The 23,756-nt window shown below is 41.2% G+C and overlaps 2 protein-coding genes across 8 annotated transcripts in view; both read right to left on the reverse strand.

Annotated features, from left to right (window-relative positions):
- LOC127531944 (NACHT, LRR and PYD domains-containing protein 3-like) overlaps positions 1-23,756 on the reverse strand; it is a 76,828-nt gene that overhangs the window by 21,663 nt on the left and 31,409 nt on the right. The gene's annotated exons all lie outside the window — the stretch shown is intronic.
- Positions 1-23,756, reverse strand: part of LOC127531954 (NLR family CARD domain-containing protein 3-like) — a 97,087-nt gene that overhangs the window by 21,275 nt on the left and 52,056 nt on the right. The window contains exons 1-4 of one of the 7 annotated variants that reach the window (XM_051942558.1): positions 13,885-13,958; positions 9,588-9,709; positions 5,213-5,310; positions 4,712-4,843 (exon numbers count right to left, since the gene is read on the reverse strand). In XM_051942558.1, coding sequence (XP_051798518.1) covers positions 4,712-4,800 — 89 coding nt within the window. In that variant the 5' untranslated portion in view covers positions 4,801-4,843; positions 5,213-5,310; positions 9,588-9,709; positions 13,885-13,958. Of the gene's footprint in view, positions 1-3,827; positions 3,939-4,711; positions 4,844-5,212; positions 5,311-6,376; positions 6,667-9,587; positions 9,710-13,884; positions 13,959-23,756 lie in introns of those variants that run through there. The other 6 variants (XM_051942557.1, XM_051942560.1, XM_051942561.1 and 3 more) reach the window with 6 other exon arrangements.

The raw sequence follows: 23,756 nt of genomic DNA on the forward strand, positions 1-23,756 counted from the left end.
TGACAGTCCCTCGCAAAATGACCAGGCTGGTGACAGCGCCGGCATATTACTGGACCATTTCGGGGTGGACGACTATACTGGTGAGAGGTCTGCAGGAGAGCAATGCTTTGAGTGAGCTGACTGAGTTGCTCCTGCTGACGCTTGAGCATCTCTCTCAGCTCAGCCATCTCAGACACTGGGGGTGAAACGACAGTTTCCTGTGGGCCAACATGAACACCGTACTGAACACCAAACACAGAGGGGACAGAGTGACTGCGACCCCTTGCACCACCAGGCAAACCCTTGCGCTCCCACCGGATCGCCTCTGCCCGGACATCAAGCAAGGTGTAATCAGGCTGTCTACGCACCAACTGCTTCAGCTCACGACGCAGGGAGCTATCTAGCATATGCTCAACAAATTGGTCTCTCAACAGGGCTGCTGAATTGGGCATGTGACTAGGCGCACGCTGCTCCACTTTCTCCATGAGGCCCATCAAGGCTAGAGAGAACTCCTGAAGAGTTTCTCCCTCTTGCTGCCTCCTGGAGAAGAAAGCCTCCTGCAGAGCAACATACGACTCAGAGCACCCATACAGCTCCTGTAAAATGGCCAATACTGTGTCAGGATCTCCCCTCTCTGCACTGGAGCGATACTTAATCTCCTCTCTAGCCTCTCCCTCTAGGTGATCGAATATGAAAAACGCCTGTTCAGACCGGGATAAATGTCGGGCCCTCATGCATGCCTGTATTTCTTCAACCCACTCACCCAACCCTATGCCTGTCCTCCCCCTGAAGATGGGACACTTCCTATCTCGGGGCACGAAAACTAGTCTCTCTGTTACAGGGACACTAACAGTGGAGGGGGCAGTAGGTGGGGCAGATGAAGTGGATGGACCGGCACTAGGGTCAACCTGTTCACGCCGCAAACGCTCATTGTCAGCTTTTAACTGGGCCACCAATTCCTGGAGTTCCTGCAACTCAGTCTCCATGACTACAGCAAAACTTAACAGGCTAATAAGTATGCTTGGATATGAGGCCGACAGGTGAAGTGTGTGGAAAGGTTCTCACCAAAACCTACGCAAGGGACGACTGGGGAACTACTGCTGCTCTGTCTCCGTAAACACCACTGCTTCAATGTGCCTACAAGAAAAACATCGTTAGGGCACAGGAAAGAAGAAAAAGATACATATATACAAACACCAAGCAAAACAAAGGAGGAACACGTGTCTCTGCCGTTAAATGAGTAAATCCTGCCGACAACGCCAGATTGTGGCGAGACGAGGGGGTGTTACGGAGCGGTTGTAGTATGACAGTCTTGGTCAAATCATACACTAACTATATTGTTACCGACAACGCCACCTGGGGAATTTCGCCCCAGGAAGTAAGTTTTCAATCAAGTTCACCCTTAAGGCACACAAGTTCGTTTTACTCAGGGGCGAGGAGACACGTTTCCATTCAAAAAAAACATATTCTTTATTTAACAGACAAGTTAAAACACTAAAATACCATTCACACAGGGACAAATGAACGGGGGAAACTAAATTAACGCTGAGGCTTACCGGGGTGTGTAGGCTACAGGTCGGTGGAGAATCCCCAACCAAAAATATAAGCACCCAGGCACACGTGACAGTCACACACAGCACACACTCAGTGAGGAGACCTAGAACCCAGGAAAGCACAGCACACGAGAAAGGGGGGGGGGAACCCCGCCACCAGGTCACCTCCACCACCACCGGACCTCAGCAACTAAAGGGAACAACAACAAAAGAAATTAGTGGGGTCACATTAACACAATTCAATTAACAAAAATAATAACCTCTGCCCAGACAAAATATCAAAACCAAAAGAAATTAGATAACAAATTAAGCAAACAGGCAGAGAAACTGAATAAAGTAACTAATGAGAACAAAAACAAAAGAAATAAACAAATGTGGAGAGGGATCTAACCCCACTATTCACAATCGCCACATTAAAATACCTACATTAAATGCCAATTAAAACCTTGGTGCAAAAGCAACAACCAAGAGACAAAACAAAAGCAAAAGCAGCATAAAAGGAAACAAAGACAAAGCAGCAGCGGTTCCCCGTAGCTGGTGGCTATGTATGTTTCGAGTTCTGGCCGCAAACCTGGTCAGCAGATGCTGACGTCACTCACGCACCATTTGCAGACGTCACTCGCACCATTAGCAGAGGGATCTGAGGACCCGACGAATCTGTCATTAATAAGTTCGCGTTTGTATACAAAAATCAGAGAGTGCAGGAAGCTACCTACCAGTTAGCAGGTCAACCAGTATGACACACACACCACGAAAGAGGGAGAGGGTACCGCACAGCTACCAGCGTCCACCTACAATCAGGCTATAATTAGCCACGGTAATTATCAGCCGTGTAACAGGCAGAGAGGAAGACACTCACCACAGCAGGCCATTCAGATGACACACACACATGAGCCTGGAGAGCACCAAGTCGGCCACTCTGTAGCACAACACAAAATCATTAGCTCCCTGCTACGCGAGACAAAAGCATCAGGTGAGCAGACAAGCCGCGTTACCTGTCCGAAGCAAAGCGTCCGGTCCGGAAATGACATCACCTGTCAGGAGCAGCGAGAGAAAGATGGCAGGTAGGGATCGCCCCTCTTATAAGTGGGTGCGCCTCGGGTGGTTGGCTATGTCATTGCCAATTAGGCATGACCACCCACTGATGCCTGTACTGCCACACTTGGTTTTTGAGTCTATGAACATAGAGTTGATGTGCCTTACCAAAAAGCTCCAGTTTGGTCTCATCTGTCCAAAGGACATTCTCCCAGAAGCTTTGTGGCTTGTCAACATGCATTTTTGCAAATTCCAGTCTGGCTTTTTTATGAGTTTTTTTCAGCAGTGGTGTCCTCCTTGGTCGTGTCCCATGAAGTCCACTTTGGCTCAAACAACGACGAATGGTGCGATCTGACACTGATGTACCTTGGCCTTGGAGTTCACCTTTAATTTCTTTGGAGGTTGCTCTGGGCTCTTTGGATACAATTCCAACGATCCGTCTCTTCAATTTGTCATCAATTTTCCTCTTGCGGCCACGTCCAGGGAGGTTGGCTACTGTCCCGTGGGTCTTGAACTTCTGAATAATATGAGCCACTGTTGTCACAGGAACTTCAAGCTGTTTAGAGATGGTCTTATAGCCTTTACCTTTAAGATGTTTGTCTATAATTTTTTTTCGGATGTCCTGGGACAATTCTCTCCTTCGCTTTCTGTTGTCCATGTTCAGTGTGGTACACACCTTTTCACCAAACAGCAGGGTGACTACTTGTCTCCCTTTAAATAGGCAGACTGACTGATTATGAGTTTGGAAACACCTGTGATGTCAATTAAATGACACACCTGAGTTAATCATGTCACTCTGGTCAAATAGTTTTCAATCTTTTATAGAGGTACCATCATTTTTGTCCAGGCCTGTTTCATTAGTTTGTTTTTTTTAAAATAATTATGTTAATCAACAATTCAAAAGTGATGGCTGTTTTTGATTATTTAATTTTCAATAAATTTGTATTTATTGTTACTTTTGTGAGTTTCAAGTGATTTCAGTGAGAATTGTGGGTTTTTCCTTCTTTAACTGAGGGGTACCAACAATTTTGTCCACGTGTGTATCTGATCACAGAACTTGAGTTTTTTCCAGTAAAACTATTTCTTGATATTTTAGTGAACTCAGAGTTCTTGCTGTGATCCACCTGGTTCTGTTTTTAATGTCTCTGTGGATGATGTTCATGTTATTAGCATCACTTCTTCAAAACATTTGTTCTGTTTGATGAGGAGCCAATCTGCTATCAAACTAGCAGCTCTGAAACCTTGTCCTGAACATCTTACCTCTCTGCAGCAGGACCTGGTTCTCCTTTAAAGTCAACAAGACGACCCATAGACCGGTCACTCTTGAAGGACACACAGCTGGATGGAGGTCCAGATCCAGAGGACTCTGGTCTCTGATGGATTCTGGTAAACAGAGAGGAAAACCACCAGGAAGGAAAAATCATGTAGCAAAGTTTCAGAGTGATTTAATGATGGAACATATTTAGAACAATGACAGAACATTTGACACAACAGTCAGTAGTTTGATTTCACAGCTTACTTCTTTCCTCTTACTTCAGGACCTGGTTCTCCTTTAAAGTTAATGAAGCGATCATTAGACTCATCACTCTTGAAGGACACACAGCTGGATGCAGGTCCAGGTCCAGGTGGATTCCTGTCAATAATGATGCAGCAGTGATGTGATGCTGAGTTCTGACATGCAGCAGAGTCATGTAGGCTAATGTACAGGCTAACAAGGCTTATCTGATCACAGAACTGGAGTTTTGTCCAGTAAAACTATTTGATATTTTAGTGAACTCAGAGTTCTTGCTGTGATCCACCTGGTTCTGTTTTTAATGTCTCTGTGGATGATGTTCACGTTATTAGCATCACTTCTTCTAAACATTTGTTCTGTTTGATGAGGAGCCAATCTGCTATCAAACTAGCAGCTCTGAAACCTTTTTCTGAACATCTTACCTCTCTGCAGCAGGACGTGGTCCTCTTTTGAAATAACGAGAAAGACCCTTAGAACAGTCACTCTTGAAGGACAAACAGCTGGATCCAGGTTCAGGTCCAGGTCCAGGTCCAGGTCCAGGTGGATTCCTGTCAATAATGATGCAGCAGTGATGTGATGCTGAGCTCTGACATGCAGCAGAGTCCTGGACAGTTAGAGATGGTGCTCTCACCTCTGAGCTTTGCTCTGGTTCTCCTGTTCCCCACACAGAGAGCTTTTAGAGGGAGGGACTCCCTCCTCTCTGTCCTCACACTCATCCATGATGCTCAACTCACAGCAGCTCACACACACTTTCTACCTTCACCTGCACAGGAAACAAACATCATTCATCCACTCAGATCCTCCTGGAGAAGATCAGCTGCTGCACTTCTACTATCAGTCCAGCAGATGGAGTCATGGAGCTGCAGAGACTCACCCACAAACCCAAAGTCAGAAAGACAAAACAACAAAGAAACATCAGCAGCTCATCAAACTGACTCAAGTCCATCAATAATCTCAGAGAAATATTGACTGATTGCAGTCAATCAATAAGCTAATAATCATATTGATCCATGTTTAAACAGCAGTCATCCACAGTTTGTGCTGAAATAAGAAGTGAACATGTAGAAACATGACAGAGCAGAAACAAACAGCAACATTACTGAAGTTAAAGCAGCAAACAAAGCAAACTTACACTTTATTCAAAGCGCTGAAGAAGAAGAAGAAAGTTTCCAGTCCACTCCTGGACGCTCAGACAGGTGATCTGTTTCCTGGAACCAGTCAGGACTCCACCTATGAGGAAGCAGCAGGCAGACTTTCACAATAAGAGCACATTTTACAGGCTGATTCCCACTCATTTCATGTGACCCATTATTTCTACATTCAACCTTTTTCATGTCACTCAACGTCCAACACAACTTGTACAAACCCTGTTCTTCATGAAAGCAGAAGCTCCCATCAGGCTGTAAATCCCTGACAGTTAACATTCCCTAGAATGGAATCAGTGGGACAGAACCACCATCAGCAGAGATCACACTGATGCACATTTCCCTCAACATGTCTGCTCTCAGTCTCATTTAATGCTGCATTGAAGAAACATCTGAACATTTCTAGCATCTGGTTTAAACACTGTTTAAACATTTAAACACTCAAAATAGCAACAAATGACTTGAAATAACTCCAAAAAATGCAAAAATCACCACAAAAAGGTACAAAATACCTTTAAAAATGAATAAAACAGAAAAAGAAGCTTAATTATCACAAAAACACTGAAAATAGCAGCAAATTATGTGAAATAACCTCACAGTGACTGAAATTGCTACAATAAAGGTCCAAAATCACTTTTAAAAAAGCAAAATGGAAATTAAAGTCACTAAATTACCATAAAACCACTGAAAATCTCAAAATGATGTGAAATAACCTCAAAACACTTAAAAAAAGTCACTATATTACTCCAGAAACATGTAAATTACAACAGATTCTGTAAAATATCCTCATAAAGACTGAAATCACTACAAAATGTGCAAAATCACTTTAAAAGATCTTAAATTCACATAAAAAGTCACTAAATTACCACAAAAGTACTCAAAATCTCAACAAATGATGTGAAATAACCTCAAAAAGACTTGAAATAACACCAAAAAAATGCAAAAATTACCACAAAATGGCTCAAAATCACTTTAAAAAAATGTATAAAAATAGTTAAGTCACTAAATTATCACACAAACACTGAAAACGCAACAAATGATGTGAAATAACCTCAAAGACTGAAGTCACCACAAAAAATTGCAAAATCAACATGAAAAGTCACCAAATTACCACAAAAACATTCAAATAACAACAAATGATGTGAAATCACCTCATCCAGACTGAAACTCCATCCAAAGTTATCGTTTAATAAATGCTGTGTGAATGTTTGTGAACCGTACTGAATCTCTCTGACTTGACCATCAGCTGTTGGTTCCATGCAGACACTAATAAAACTAGTGGCTCACATCAACATAGTGTGTTTCTGAGCTCAGTTCAGGCAGCAGACTGTAGAAAGTGGAAGAAACATCCCAGTCCTCTACAAGTCACAGCTACTAACGTTCCAGTGAGGCAGCTGTCTGTTCTCTGATCAACCTGATGATTAAAGTCAACACACTGGAGGAGATTGAGGCTTTTTAACGCTTTCATCACTGATGGTAGGGAAACAGGCAGAGATCACAGTCAAATCCACTTAGTTTGAGCAGTGGGATTCATTTTCGGTCCTGGAGTTTGAGGCCTCAGACCAGCCCACTTTAGATCAGAACCCGTTCTGATTAAAATCATGTCATTAGAACCTCACATGTTCAGTCTGCTATAGAACACTGTTCTGGAAAACCTGCAGTTCACTGTATTTTTATACAATATTTACAATTCAGAACAAGTAAGGGTTGCTTTAAAACATGCAGGTTTATTTCAGATGACTTTCATCTTCTTCCCTTTCAGCTGTGTTACTTTTAATGATCAAAACAGAACGGGTCACTGTTATGGTTTGAGCATAGAAAGTGGTTCTAGTGAACTAATGCTTGTTTGTTCTCTCTGTTCCTTTACAGACAGGAATAATCCTCTCATCACTCCTGGATCTGACTCTAAATCACATTCTAAAATGCTCACAGTTCTCAGCACAAACAGTCCTGCTCCACATTATCGGCACCGCTGGAATGTTTCCAGAAAATCCACCGTTTCTCCCAGAAGCTGTTGCAGTTACAAATGTTTCTGGTTTTCCACGTGTTCGTTTTCTAGTGTCACAAAGCTGGGTCTGTGTCAGAGATCATGGGTGTTCCAGCAGGACAATGAGCTGAAATGTAGCTCAGATAGCACCAAGAAATGGTTGGAGACAAAGTTCTGGAGAGTTCTGAAGCGGCAGCAGTGAGTCCAGATCTAAATCCCACTGAACACCTGTGGAGAGATCTCAGAACTGCTGTTTCTAGAAGGAACCCTTCAAACCTGAGAGACCTGGAGCAGTTTGCAGAAGAACAGTGGTCCACAACTCCATCTGAGAGGAGGAAGAAGCTTGTTGATGGTTCTAGGAAGTGACTGCTTTCAGTTTTTTCCTCCAAAGGGTGGAAACCAAACACTGAGTTCAGGTGCCAACAAAGATGTCCGGCCCATTTTCTGAGTTTTCTGCAAAATTAGCTCAATTTTGGCTTTTTTCTTCTGATTTTTGTGTTATTTTAATGCACAGGAAGGAAATAAAGACGTGTAAAACCAGAAACATTTGTAGCTGCAACAGCTTCTGGGAGAAACGGTGGATTTTCTGGAACCATTCCAGCGGTGCCGATAATGTGGACCAGGACTGGATCTGTCCTTTTTCCAGACCTTCTGATCAGTTCAGCTCAGTTTCATTCATGTAGATGTGAATCATCTTCTCCTACAGAGCAGCTCTACACCAGACTCTTCATTAGATTCATTCTGATAAGATTCTCTCTGGACTTGTGGCTCATGGCTGATGTTGGTTCTGGATCTTTCTTCTGACTCTGAGGAGCTCCAAGACAAAGTTTACCAGCATCAGACTATTATTTACATTCTATAACGTGATGTTTTACGCCACAACCACACACAATTCATTGACTGGATAATAAATTAAAGTGAACGGTGGTCTGAAGAACAGTTCAGCATCTTTCTGTATCTTTTCCATCGTCCTCATTTGTTTCAAACCGTGAGCTCGTTTCACAGAAATAGTTTCCATTTTCAGCACATTTGTCTGCTTCTGTTTCCACATTTCCTCCTTTTGATTCTTGCCTTCTTATCCTTCATCTTTCAAACACCTGTCACTGTTGTCAGGGCAACCAAGCAGGAACCCTGTTTTTACAGATGCTGGAACAACAACAACACAACAGAATAACTTTTAGCACTACAATAATAGATATATTTATGAACACGCCTGGTCTTGTTTGTCTATTTTTGTCAATAATTGTGTCAAAAATGCCCTATGTGTAAATAATTTACACCCTTTTTCCAGGAGAAGTAGAACTTTCAAAATCTGTCAAGTATTTACCGTTCTTATGGAATTAAATACCAAAAACTGTGAGTTAGAAGCAGAAAAGGACAACAACGGAACTGAATTTTCTTCAACTTTCTTTTTATAAATTCTTGAAAAGTGCAGATTGAACATTTCTGAGATTGAAAAAAATCTAATTCAAACTATTTTACAACATTTGTGGAGCTTTGTGAGTCCATGTTACAGGCTGTTATATGTGTCAATAGCCAGGCGTTTTTTATTTTAGCTGTTAGCTTCTGAAACAGTTTCTGTCCACCTGAAGACTTGACCCACATCACACACAATACAGCTCCAGTAAACGACGGAACAAACCTGAAGATCAGGTAGGGCCGTGACATCACTGTTGTCAGGGCAACCAAGCGGGAAACAGATTTGTTCCTGATCTGACAGCAGCACTTCACAGAGGGAACTAGCAGCCAAGCTGTCCAGACAACGCCCAGAACAACAAGCCAAACATGTAAACTACTGGAAACACAAAGCAGGACTAAACACACCTCTACAAGCACATCAGCATCATGAACACACCTGAGATTTGCTCTCACTGATTGGCTGAAGGATCCAAAAGCAGACACCCTGCCAGCTAAAGCAGATCAAGCAGTTTTCTAACAAGCGCTCCGTCTGGAACATGAAGCAGAGCAAGAAAACAACACAAACACATGACACACAACATCAGCTACAGCTGGATCAGTGCTCTGCTCTTATTCTGGGGACTTTAATGACTGGAATGATCCATGAACCAGATCCGGGGCTCTTCATAAACACTGGGGGCTACAGCTGGGGATGTCCGGCTCTGATGACGCCACTGAGTCCAAACAACAACCTGAGTCTCACTAAACAGCACATTTCAGTCACCAGTTTGGTGTTGAGGATAAAACAGGATCAGATGAAATGTCCAGTCCTCAGTCTGATGGGATGTCTGTGTCCTCTGGAAGAAAACTTCTCTCTGTCTGCACACTTGCTTTCAAAGACTCTGACCCTCATGTTTGTGTTTGTTGGTGATGAAGGAGGAACCTCAGAGACTGCAATCAATCAAAGTTCTACTTACTCAGCTTCTTCCCACCAGTCCAGATCTCTGCTGTCTGGGTTTGAGCAGAAACATAGAAAATCCTGGGCTGCTTCTCCGTCACCGGTCCTCTGAGTCTGCAGGCTGCCGTCACTCTGAAACACCTCAAACACATCAGAATGCTCCTTTATTGGACCTGATTATCACAAATCATTCACCTGCAGCTCCTTCTAGCTTCCACTCCCTTAGAAAGAACGAAAAGCTGAGAAATCTCCTGGTCTGTCAATGTTTTCTCTTTTTGGAATATGAACATTAATGCTGCCAAAATAAAATATCGGCTCTGATAAATCTGATAAACTGGACATAGTTCACCTTTTTAGACACACACAGCTCATGTGGACATGCTTCTATCGTCCTCTTCAGTTTAATTCATGTCCTCACTATAATTAATTCTCACTAACACAGAGCTGTCTATGACTTCCTGACAGAGATGAGCTAACAAGCTAACAAGCTAACAGTTGGTTTAGCAGCAGCCTCTGTTAGCTAAATGTGGCAGTTTGAGGTCTAAACAACTTTTTAGACCCATGAAGGAGCGAACATGGAGCTGTGGAACCACATTTCTGCTGCTGGAACTAAACTAACAGCTAGAAAACACGTTAAAGCAGAGCTAGCCAACACGGTGCCTGGTTTCCCTCAGGGACCATGTGAGTTTCCTGCTACACATGTTCTAAAAAAACACTAGTCACCATGATATTCCTTCTAGAATATATACAGTCACTGTTCTTTTTGAACCAAAAATACCTACATTAATGCAGATTTTAAATGAAAATATTGAATATAATTTTTTAAAAAGGTGTAAATGAACTTTGAGCTTGTCTGAAGTCAAAGCTCACTGCTCATGTCAAACCACCAGGTCACTCTTTGCTGAAGCAGACGCAGACACTTTAGGAAGCTAGATGTGGTTTTTACCCCAAAACATGGCAGAGAAGCGAAAGAAAAAACATTATTTTCAAGGAAGAAGAGTTCTTTTTTACGACAGTGACAGATAAATGCGTTTCTCATTTTATTGTGACGGCAAAGCGACACAATGTGTAGAGACTCTACTGGACCCGTCACAAAAGCTTCCATGCTAACTACCCACCTGGTAGCACTAAGGACAGAAAAAGCCCGGGACTTAAAGGCAGCTTTGGGTGAACAAGGACAGCAATAAAATCACAAAAAGCAACTGAGGCTTCATTTAGAGCTGCAGATTTTTTGATAAAGAACAAGAAAGTCTTTTGGGACGGGGAGGTGTTGAAAGAAGCAGTGATGATGGTTGCAAACACTGTGTTCAAAGACGAGAAGAACGGTCCAGATGCCATCTCCACTCTCTCCAACTGGGGGTACGATGGTTAGAAGAATGTCGGGTGTATCTGAAAACTTGACAGAGCAGCTGGATGGGATCTGGCTCAGTGCAGGAGGTTTAGCATTCAGTGGGACGAGTCTGTGGACAGCAGCAGTACAGCTCAGCTGATGATGTTCATCTGAATGGTGTTTGATGGTTTCTCCTCTAAAGAACTCCTGACACTTTTGCCCCTGCAGACAACAACAAGGGGAACTGACATCTACAGCGTGGTGAAAAGTTTCTTCATGGATAAAAACGTTAGAAAAGCTTGTTTCAGTGACGATGGACGGGGCTCCTCCATGACGGGTCGGCATGCAGCCTTCATTGTACGATGCAGAGGTGGTCCAGACTTCCCAGCATTCCTACATTACCACTGCATCGTTCACCAGCAGGCCATGTGTGCAGACGTGACCGGATCTGATCATGTGACGATTCCTGTGGTGAAGATCATCAACGCTCCAAAGACATTGAAGGTTCTGCTGGAGGAGCTGTCAGCTGAACATGGTGACCTGTTACTGCTCACAGAAACCCCATGGATCAGCAGGGAACAGGTTTTCTGTTACTTTTGGCTGAAATCAAAGAGTTGATGCAGTCCAAAGGGGAAGACATGAGGCTGCTTGAGGACACTGAGTGGATTCTAGACCTTGATTTTTAACGGACATCACTGGAAACTGAACCATTTGAACTGTGAGCTGCAAGGCAAAGGTCAGACTGTCTCTGTAAACACATTTACAGCTGAGATGAACATTTTCTCTGCATTTACAGAGGAAAGAAGTGCAGCACTTTCCCTCCGTTCAGTCATCGCTGAATGACGATGCTTCTGACAAAGCAGTGGAAAAGTCCTCCAAGTCAGAACCAGACTGGGACCAGAGTTAGAGAACAGCTTTGGTGACTTTGATCAGCGTCAGCCATGTGTGGAATTCCTTTCAAATGCTTTCATGCAGGCAGACATGACATGCATTGCTGAGCGTCTAAGTCAGGGTGTCCAACATGAGGCCCGCGGGCCAAAACTGGCCTCCAGAGGGTCCAATCAGAGAAGACATGAACTGCAGACTGAAAATGAGTAAAACTATGAATTTAAAATCATTTCTAGACCAGGACAAGTTGTTCTGATCAGAAAGTCAAATACTAGATTGCACAGGGTTCTTTTGTGTCTCATTTTTGTCATGTGTCTCATTGTTGTCATATTTTGTCTTGTTTTTGCCTCTTTTTGTAGTTGTGTTCATAAAGTAAATCCTCTCTGGTTCAGGTCCAGGTGACTAAATGTTGTGTTTCTTTGTAGACTCTCTGTGATCTGGAAGTTGTGATGTGGAAATGATAAACTGAGGCTGAAAGTTGCTGAGATTGAACTTCTTTTTGAATGTGGCCCCTGAACTAAAATGAGTTTGAAGTTAGTTTTTTTTAAAAGATTTGGGATGATTTGTTCATAAAACTGACGATGTTAAGAAAACGCAGCACTTTATCCAGGACATAGACGGGTCCACTGATGTGTCTGAAGCGGCACAACTTATGATGTGAGCTCTTTTTTTTAATGGTGACATGTTCATGGAGGAAATGGTTGCTCTTTTGCCACTGACTGGTCAAACAAGAGGAGAGGACATTTGTTTGGCCCTCATGGACTTTTTCCAGGGCAGCAGCATCTACAGAGCAGCCAGACCTGAGGACATTAGTGGTGAAGATGCAGACTCACATTAGGGAACTAAAACTGATCTACCAGTGTTTGTCTTTTCAGATTAAGCAGAATAACTAGAATAAATGTTACTTTATTTTCATTATTCTTTTTACTGTATTTACAGACGTGCTGGAGCCTGTCCAGCAAACATGCACTGGATGTCCTTTGTTCAGTTTATCCCTGAGACACTTCACAAAGTTTATCTTCTTATTTTAAATCCTGGATGAATGTGACTTTGCTTTTCCATGAGAACAAACGTGGTAAAATGTCCTGATTTCCACTGAGTGTAATTGTTTCAGCTTTGACCTCTTCTGTCAGGGCTGACTGTTGATGAACAGTTTCTGTGAATAAAGTTTTAAATTTCATTTGGTTCTACCTCATGGCTCACAAACGTAGCTCACCTAAAGAGCTGTTTGTGTGTTTTATAACGGCTGCTTTTTACCACAGAGGAACTTTTTGTCTTCTATGTGCAAGACTTAATTTTTACTTTATTTTTTGGAGTAGTAGGTCAATTCATATTTAGAAGCAATCTCTTCATTTATTTACATTTTTGAACTAAAGCCGACTTAGTTTTTATGTAATTTAATTAATTTCTGAAAAAAGCATTGCTTGCAGAATATTTTTAAAACTTTGAAACATCACTTTTGTTTGTCACAGAAAAGTGCAAACATGCATTCTGTGATTTACTACAATGGAGTCATTTTGTTCTGATTTTGTGAATAAAACCCGTTTTGTAATTTAATATCTCTGGCAGTTTTTTTAATCTCATGACAATTGTTTGCTTTTTACTGTCAATGAGGGAAATGCAGAAAACAGCTACAAACAGATCTAGAATAAATTTTCAACAAAATCTTATTTTACTTTTATAAAAGCCTAATGAAGTCGTCTTTCTATTGTAGTGCATTTAAAGTGTTTTGTTACTGAATATTACCTTTATTATTTAAATGTCTTTTGCATAATTCAGTAACTTTAGGCTGTGGCCCACACAAACACATCTTTTTCTATGAGCAGTGGTAAGTTGAGTAGCCCTGCTTTAAGGTCACAAACAGAATCAGACAATTCAAAAAGTTCAGAATCTGAAGGAAAACTGAGACAGAGATAAAAGCTGCTGGTGCAGCATGTTCTACCAACACAGCAGCACTGCACACAGGATCCCAGGGTTTCTAGCTCCACTTCTCCAGTCCAACATAAAACCTCACCTGTTCAGGTAAACAGGTAAAGAAAGGATTTAAGCTGGCTAATCTAACATTCCCACTTCCAGCAGCAGCGTTTTATTTGCTCACCGTTCAGCAGCTCATCCTCAGTGGGTCGGTCTGATGCTCAGTCCAGCTTCTTCTCCAGCTCTGAAAATACAACCGTCAGCTGAGAGCTTCAGCTCGGCTGTGTGTCTTCCAGGGTTGGTCTGACTGCAGTAATTCACCTGTACAGGTGTAGGGCGGGGCCAAGCTGTGCTACCATTGGCTCACTCACTTTGACTGACAGCTTATCTGTCCAATAAAAACAGAGCAGCCTGATGCTGTTTGATGGACAACAAACTATTTCAGAGTCCTGTTCTACCTGTTACACGAGGAAATCAGAGCAGAAAAACTCTACAGGCTGGTTGTTCTGACTGCTGAAGCATTCAGTAAACTCTAGTTTTTATCCAACAGTAAAGTTGTTTTATTTTCAGCCTCTACAGCTGATTTACAGTCTGAAAGAAGAGCAGAGAGACTTCCACAACATGAAGCCTTTATTCAGGACTCAGGGAGGAAATCTGCATCATCACAGCAGCAAAGAGGAAGATCAGAGGAAAAACATGAACATATACAAGAAATGTACACATTTGTAGAGTTGTTCTAAATGTCCAAACACACTGATGTTATTGTGCAGAGAAGACAGGACTTAGAGAAAGATCATCTACAACCTTCATTCTAGAACCTTCATTCTAGAACCTTCATTCTAGTACCTTCATTCTAGAACCTTCATTCTAGAACCTTCATTAGAACCTTCCTTCCATCCTGATGGAACCATTTCTTTACCACGTCTGATGTGTGTTTGGACTCATTGTCTGGTTGAAACATCCAACTGTGTCCAAGATCAACCTTCTGCTGATGGTTTTAGGTTCTCCTGAAGAACATGGAGGTGATCCTCCTTCTTCATTGTTCCATTTACTTTGTGTAAAGCTCCAGTTCCACAGAGAATGATACTGCCACCTCCATGCCTGATGGTAGGTTTGGTGTTCTTGGGGTTAAAGGTCTCATCTTCAGTTTTTCTTCTGTCTGACCACAGAACTTTCCTCCAGAAAAAAACTCATTAAATTAAAAGAATAAAATAACTACTAAAAATCCAGGAAGGCAGCAGAAGGAGAACTCTGTAGTTTACAGCTTTTAAATGAGGTTGGAGTTGATTGTGTGAATGTGTTTTGTCCTCTCAGAGTCAAAGATAAATCTATTTTTAGGTTTGATGGTTAAACTCTGGAGCACAAATAAAGCTCCAGTAAATGTTAAATAAAGCAGGCAGTCGGTTATTGGGACAGTCTGATGAGCTGCTGTTAGTTTACATTCTGTCTTTTCTCTCTTATTGTGTTTTCATGTTGAACCTTGTTGGTTTAACTGTGAACTGATTGATAAAAAGGTCAGATCTGTAGCCCTCATGGACCAACTAAGGTCACATTATCAGACAATCAGCTCCTGCAGTTCCTCAGTCCTGGTTCCAGATGACTTTAACAACATGAGGTCCTCTGAATGTGGACTAGTACTATGAAGCATCTCCTTCTCTGTCAGATCAGAGGTTTTCTACCATTTTCTGCACCAGTTTGAGGTAAATGTGTGAGATTGGAGTTTATTTGGATGAAATGAAGGAATTCATCTGCAGGTTTTAGAAATAAAAACATGAAGTGTAGCTTTTGGAGGCTGGAGATGAAGATCTAAAACTCTGATTATTGTCACAACCTCCTTCAACAATCACAGTCTTCTCATTGGACAGAAATCAAACTGCAGTTCTGCACATTCAAGTCCAATAAGCAGAAAACAGAGCATCAGATTCAGTTTGTTGTTGAAGGAGTGGTGGAATTCACCGCTTTAGATTTCCTCATACTTCTGGCTGATTGACGTGTTGTTTTGTTTTCAGTCACAGCCGCTCCTCAGAAACCAAAGTTTGAAGAATGTGGAAGAACTGGAACCAGAATGTACGTGACACTGAGCTGCAACCTGCCTCCACTGGTTCTGGTCCAACACAAACATGAAACCTGCTAACAATGGCTACACTGCTAAATATGCTAACACTGCTAGAGACTTTAATGATGCTAACACTGCTGGTTATGCTAACACTGCTAAAGACTTTAATGATGCTAACACTGCTAGTGATTCTAATGATGCTAACACTGCTGACAGTGCTACTGACTCTAATGATGTTTACAATGCTAACCTGAACCTGAACAACGAGGTGGAGCTAAAAATAAAAGAGTTTTAAACGACTCACTGCAGCAGCATGAAACAATTCAATCAGCTGAGTTTATATGGAGTTTGTTGATTTGAGTTTGAATTGTAGTTAGCCTCATTAAAGCTTTAAAACTATCAAACATTTACATTGAAGGTAGCTGCTGCTAAACGTAGCGACACACAGAGATCATTTCATGCTTCTATCATCAGATGAAGGATTCATTCATATTAATTAATCTGCTGGCTGTAGATAATTATCATCATCTGGAGCTGAACTGATCAAATCTGACTCAAACTAATCAGCAAACAAGTTAAGTTGTTTTCCAGCAGCTGTCACTCTAAAAGTGGTGGTTTTCACTGCTTAATGTTCAAACACAGTTTGTCAGTTTATCAGGTTAACAACAGCAGAAATGTTTCTAACGTTAAACAATAAACGGTTTGATAACGTCACTAATAGAACTAATAACAGGAGTCCTCATGTCATGGCCGTCTTCCATCATGGAGATAAATGCTGCTACTTTGTTTAGCATCAGCTCAGCAGGAGAACAAACAGCAGAGTCCTACAGGAAGCAGGAGGTCCTCTCAGTGCAGCCTCCAGCTCTGCAGACACATTCTTCTCTCTGATGTGTTTCCATCCTAACAGCCACTAAAACAGACGTTCATCTGCTGCTCTACACAGTCATGAACCTCCTCAGATCTCTGAGCTTTTCTCCACAGAGTCCTCCTCCTCATAGAGCTGAACTGAGCCCAACGACCACCTGAAGCTCATGTCTGACTGTTTCCACAACCTGCTGCTTCTGTGCTCAACGACTGCTTACAATTAGTCACCAGCTGAAGTCATTTATTGTCAGCTCTCACAGAGTTCATCTGGTCAACATGAAGCTGCTCTTCAGCTCCTTTCTGCAGCAGTCATTTCTGTTCTGTTTCCACCTGATGATTTACTGCCCCCCACTGGTCAAACTGAGTCACTACAACTCTCTCCATACAGTAACACTGACATTATTGCACAGCTGCTGCAGCACTGAAATGCTGCCATCATCCAGTTTGATCATGAAACCGTACATGAGACCACAGACGTTATTAAACTGACAGAAACTGAGATTGTTGGTCATAATCACAGAACTTTCTGCCCTCCAGTGGTCACTCTGAGTCACTACAACAGCACATCACACAAAGGCTGCATTCTGAGTTTAACACTTTTTCTTTTTACTTTAAGTACCTCAGCTGTCCTTCCAAAGTACTTCCTGTTCTGTGCAGTATGAGTACATTTGGGTCGTACTACTTGGTCTTAATAATCTTAAATTTGAACGTTGCTTTCAGTAAAATGAGTCGTCGTCTGTCAATGTGGTTCAACTTTCTTTCTACTGCAGGAGGATTGTGACCAGTTAAGTGTACTGGTTTATATACTCCACAATCTAACCAGATATAGAAGGACATGTGGGTATTTTGGCATCCTACATTTGACAGATTGTGTACTGGGACATCCTAAATCTATCTCTGGCATACTGTACAGTATATTATTATGCTTTAATGCAGAAGTCCCACTGATTGAACTCAAAGACTTTAGCTTCATTTAAATAATGTTTCAACTCACTTATAATCAGAGAAAATTTAAAACATGATAAAAACACGTCAATCAGCCCACTTCCTGTCTGTTTTGACACATTAAATTTGACTCAGTGTTTTTATTATTGTGATTATTAAAGATAAAAGCTGAAATGTTGACCGTTAGTTGTCATCATGTCATTGACTGAGAACCTGCAGTGATGGACAGAAGATGAAATAAAGTGAGAGTCTGAAGCCAGACATGATGGATGAAGTCAGAGACAAACAGACTCCTGATCAGCTCCTTCATCGACATGTGAATGGATGAGTGTAGAAATAAAGGACAGAGAGAGGCTGTGGTCAGAGAGGAGGAGCTTATTAGTCCTCAGCTGTTTCCAGGAAGCTGCTGCAGCTTCATCATGGCTCATATTAACATGGACTAAATTGTTTTTACTCCTCGTTTAATGAAAGAAAAACCCACAAAGGTCACAGAAATAATCTGAATCTGACAAAAGTAATAATAAATAAAAATTCTGTGGAAATTAAACAATGAAAATCAGACATTGCTATTGAACTGTGGTTCAACAGAATTATTTTAAAAATAAACTCATGAAACAGACCTGGACTAAAATGATGGTCCCCTTAACTTAGTATTTTGTTGCTCAACCTTTTGAGGCGATCACTGCAATCAAACCATTCCTGTAACTGTCAGTGAGACTTGTGCTCCTCTCAGCAGGTGTTTTGGTCCACTCCTCATCAGCAGATGCTCCAGGTGTCTCAGCTTTGAAGGGTTCCTTCTCCAGATGTTTCAGCTCCTTCCACAGATGTTCAATAGGATTTAGATCAGGGCTCATAGAAGGACACTTCACAACAGTCCAGTGTTTTCCTCTGAGCCGTTCTTGGCCGTATTTTTATAGTTCTGTGTTTTGGCTCATTATCCTGTTACAGACCCATGACCTGTGACTGAGACCAAGCTTTCTGACACTGGGCAGCACATTTCTCTCTAGAAGACCTTGATAGTCATCAGATTTCATTGTTCCTGCACAGATTCAGACTCCCTGTTCCAGATGCAGCAAAGCAGCTCCAGAACAGAACAGATCCTCCATGTTCCACAGCAGGGACACTGTTCTTTTCTTCATAGCTCCAGAACAGAACAGATCCTCCATGTTCCACAGCAGAGACACTGTTCTTTTCTTCATAGCTCCAGAACAGAACAGATCCTCCATGTTCCACAGCAGGGACACTGTTCTTTTCTTCATGTGCTTCATTTTGTGTCTGAACATAGAGCTGATGTGTCTTTCCAAAAAGTTCCAGTGTTGTCTCGTCTGTCCAGAGGACATTCTCCCAGAAGCTTTGTGGTTTGTCAACATGCAGTTTGATAAATTCCAGTCTGGCTTTTTTAGGATTTGTTTTCAACAGTGGCGTCCTCCTTGGTGGTCTCCCATGAAGTCCACTTTGGCTCAAACAACGATGGACGGTGGATCTGACTCTGATGTACTTTGATCTTGGAGTTCACCCAGTGGCGGCTGGTGAATTTTTCTCTTGGGGGGGTGCACTTAATTTTCCAAACCAAATAGCAGTCAGCAACAGCGGAATACAAGAATTGATGTAAATGATGTTCACAGCCATTTGATGAGCTATGAGGGTACACTAAGCACTACTGCTGAGTCTAACAGACAATTAAATGCACGTAAATGTTAGCAGCTGGTGAATGTGAATTTATCTCCCAGTGTTTGACATGATTTGCTCCAGATAAGTTGTAATTGGTACACACACCCTTAAAATCTCCTTTTCTACAATTAAACAAATTAAGAATGTATAAATATGTAAATCTATTTTTTACTTCCAAACTAAAAAAAGAAACAATTCATTTTTCCAGCTTCAAAGAGGCCAAGTGCTTCTTCTGTCAACAACATATTTATGTTTACATACTCAAATAAACAAAAACAAATCCATACCTGTGAAACCAACAAACATTGGACATTTTGTTAAAAACCCTAACTATAAGGCTTAAAGCAGACAGTGCTTCTGTGAGCTAACTTTTACATGAACAACCTTACATGACAATGAGAAAACAGCAAATCTGCAGATTTAAGACCAAAGCAATAAAAAAATAGTGAAACCATTAGACATTATACTCTGTATAACTGTGCATGTGACAAATAAAACCTTCTTATCTTATCTTAGGCTTTGAGCCCAAAGTGCTTCTGTCAACTAACATTAAATATTTACAATGAAAATAAAGAAAAACAGGAATTCCTCAGATTTCAGAACAGATGAAGATCAACAGGCTTTCAGTCTAAAGTGCCACTTGTGTCAACTAACATTTATATTTACATTATTAAATGACAAAAAAGTAAATCCTCACATTTTAGAGATTAAAGCCAGCACCTCTCCATCTGTGTTCTCTGCTCGCTCTCTGCTGCCACCCCATGGCCGGTGGTGTGTAAAGCTCTGATCGCTCAGCAGGGCGCTGTCAGTCTGCTGTCTGCTGTCTCTTGTATTGAAGAGGAACGAACTGCGCATGTCAAAGTTATAACGAGAGTCAATGGGGAAAGATGAGTGCGCCCAGGCCGGATATGACGTTTCTAATCTGACTTTTTATGACAAATTATACATCTTAGTAACTCTCTACAGGCTCTATTATCCATTTACTTGTTAAAAACATAGGATATATATGTAAATGTAATTTTAAAAAGGTTTTATTAGGAAGGGCTGTGACTGTACATGACGTGAGACAGAGATCATCTGAAAAATACAGACGACACAGACAACATACAATTCACACATGAAGAAGAAATAAACCGGACCATTTCATTTTTGGACATAAACATACATCACAGACAAGACGGCAGCATCAAAATAACAGTTTACAGAAAGCCTACACACACGGACCAGAACCTCCTCTGGACATCAGAACATCCCACAGCACACAAATTATCAGAAGTCAGAACACTCTACGAACAGACCAGCATAATAACGGACGATAGAGACAGACAGGAGGAGGAAGAACACATCAAGAATGCACTTACAAACTGCCAATATCCAACATGGGCTATAACCAAAGGAAAACAACAAGCAGAAACCAAAGAGAAAAACTAAAGGAAGCAAAATCAAAACACACACAGAAATGGGACAATAAAAATAAGGATTTAATCACCATTCCATATATCCGTAACAGAACCAATACAACACATTATGAGGAGACTTAACATCAACACAGCAGTAAAACCACACAGAAAACTCCAGCAGCTGTTAGTTCATCCCAAAGACAGAATAGAACCGGACAATAAATGTAACATCATCTGTGAAAGACCGTGTAAATCATGTAACAACACATACATTGGTGAAACAGGCAGGTCATTCCAAACAAGAAGAAAGGAACACCAAACAGAATGTCAAAAGGAAACAACTGGACGTTTCACAAGAGCACAAAAAGAAAAAGCCGAACAAGAAAATAAGAAATCAGCCATCACAGATCACTGCAGGAGACAAAACCACTTTATGGACTGGGACGGGGGAGGATTATAGCCTCAGAGACAAATAAACTGAAACTATGGATCAAGGAAGCCATCGAGATCAGGAAGTGGGGGGGCTGCACCATGAACCGGGACGAGGGGGGGATTACATCCTCTCACATATGGGACACCATCCTCCAGAGACCTCCAGCTGTTTTTGTTGAATTTGCTCATTTTGTGTCTCATTGAGGCTCATTTTCATCATTTTGTCTCTAACCTTGGTCACATTTTGTCTTTAGGATTGTTTTTAACTCCTCATTTTTCGTGCTTTTAAAGTTTTTAGTTCCATTGTGGACATTTTGTGCCTCATTTAGATCATTTTTTGTTCCATTGTGGACATTTTGTGTCTCATTTAGATCATTTTTTGTATCATTTTGGACATTTTGCATCTGTTTAAGGTTTTTCTGTTCCATTTTATGTCTCATTTTGTGCATTTCAGTCTGTTTTTAGTTTAAAAAAGTGTCCTAAATCAGACTGTAAATGATATATGAACAAACCTTTCTGTAAAAACTTTCAGAATGTTGAATAGAATAAATGTGGACTGACTAGGTAACCTTACAGAACCTTTACTGTTGTGATGTAGCAGACGGTGTGTCCACATCCGGCTGATCACCTGAAGAACGACGAGCCTCTGAGCCTCCAGGGGGAAGCAGAGAGAGTTCAGTCCAGACTTAGATCTGCTTGTGTCCTTTTTGTTGTTTGGGCCAATAAAAACTTTGTTATAATCCTCTCTGGTGTCGTTCCTTTGGAAATGATAGAGTTCAGTAATGTCCCTTCAGTCAGTGTTATTTTTAGAATCCTCAAACAGCAGTCAGAGCAGTCCTTCAGTCCATAATCCCAGTAGAACACATATTCTTTGCAGATCATGTTGAATCACCCGTCCAAAGTTCTGTGGTAAAATCCCTCATGCTCAGAACTGTTGTCTGGTTTGCATCAAGTGACTCCCCCACAACAACTCCCAACAAATATATTCCAACAGGTGCATTTTATGACATCACTGCTTCTCTTCAGAATTTGCATATACGGTGACATCATATTTAATTTACATACGTGATGACATCACACTTTAATTTACATACATGATGACAGCAGACATCCTCCCCCTCCTCACTTGTGCACTTCCCCCATCCACCGACTTCATGGCCCCCCCGTGGTCCGGATGAACCAAAACCAGCTGTTTATCCTGTTTAGCCCTTTCATCCGGTCTATTCATGTATTTGTTCATCTGCAGCCCAGCACAGGCTTCAGGTGGAGAAACCGGAGAAGCTGATGTCAGCGTCTAACTCTCACTAACACCCACACTGTACATTTCTGCACAACGCACACAGACTGACAAGAAATCCCCCAAAATCTATACAGAGCTAATGAACCTTTACTGTGAGCATTTAATTCAAGTTTATCTTAGTTCCAGACTACTTGCTCCATGACCAAGTTAGTAATCTCTTGGTTTCCATGGTGATCAAACTCTTCTGTAAACATCTCCATTTCATAGAGATCAAAACCTTCAAAGCATTCCCATTTTCATAGTAATAAAAACCTTAACCCCGTTAATCTCCTCTGGTAACCAAAGCCCTCACTGCTCACAGAGAGATGCTGCCCCCATGTGGTCACTTCAAAACACAATCAAACAATCCTCTTTGTTGCAATGAGACTCTGCTGTGACTCAGTTGCTGCTAAACCAGGATTATAAAAGACAAGTATTTAAAATAATCATCTCATGACTTTACAGTGAGGCACTCTTCTGATTTTTACACTGTTTTCAACATTTAAAGAGATAAAAAAACAGGCATTAGGGTAGTTCACACACATTCATAGGTTCTAGGCAAGGCAAGGCAAATTTATTTACATAGCACATTTCAACAACGAGGCGATTCAAAGTGCTTTACAAGGACATTAAGAACAGAGGATGATGATTATTAAAAGAAAAGAAAAACAAAAGAAAACATTTATGAAATCATTAAAAAAAAAGTCAGAACAATAAAGAGATCAAAAACAGAAGTCAGAAAACAAGGGCTGTTTAAAATAACTGTCATAAAATAAGGGTTAAAATAACTGTTAAAAGTAACTGTCATAAAATAATATTTAAAATGATTTAAAATACTTTAATCAAAAGCAGCTGAGAACAGGTACGTCTTCAGAATGGATTTAAATGTGCTGAGAGTTTCAGCTGATCTACAGTTTTCCGGGAGTTTGTTCCATATATGTGGGGCATAGAAGCTGAATGCAGCTTCTCCGTGTTTGGTTTTTACTCTAGGAACTACTAGGCATTAGTCTAGCATTATTTGATGATAAATCACAGGTTCTAATCTCATACTGTGTTCCCTTATTTTCTGTCACTCTGCCAGAGCCCCATTCTTACGGCTGATTCATGGATCTCATACCTGTATGATTCCTGACAGACTTTAAATGTATTTTTATAATCCTGTTAAATGTTGAGTAGAATAAAGCAGATGAAAAACAAACAGATGATATAATGTGTGTTTGTAATGAAGGATTTTTAGTTCTCATTTCATCACTAGAACAGGACTTAAAGACTCACATCAGGATCAAGTGTGGCTGCACAAAAAGCTGATTTTCACTGGACAATAATGTGTGAAAGTCTGTCAGCAGTTTGGAGATTCACTGCTTCCTCTCTCATTTCACACTTTGTGCAGCTCAAATGCTTTTAGTTCC

Source organism: Acanthochromis polyacanthus, chromosome 22, assembly GCF_021347895.1.
Source record: "Acanthochromis polyacanthus isolate Apoly-LR-REF ecotype Palm Island chromosome 22, KAUST_Apoly_ChrSc, whole genome shotgun sequence".
Lineage (NCBI taxonomy): Eukaryota > Metazoa > Chordata > Actinopteri > Pomacentridae > Acanthochromis > Acanthochromis polyacanthus.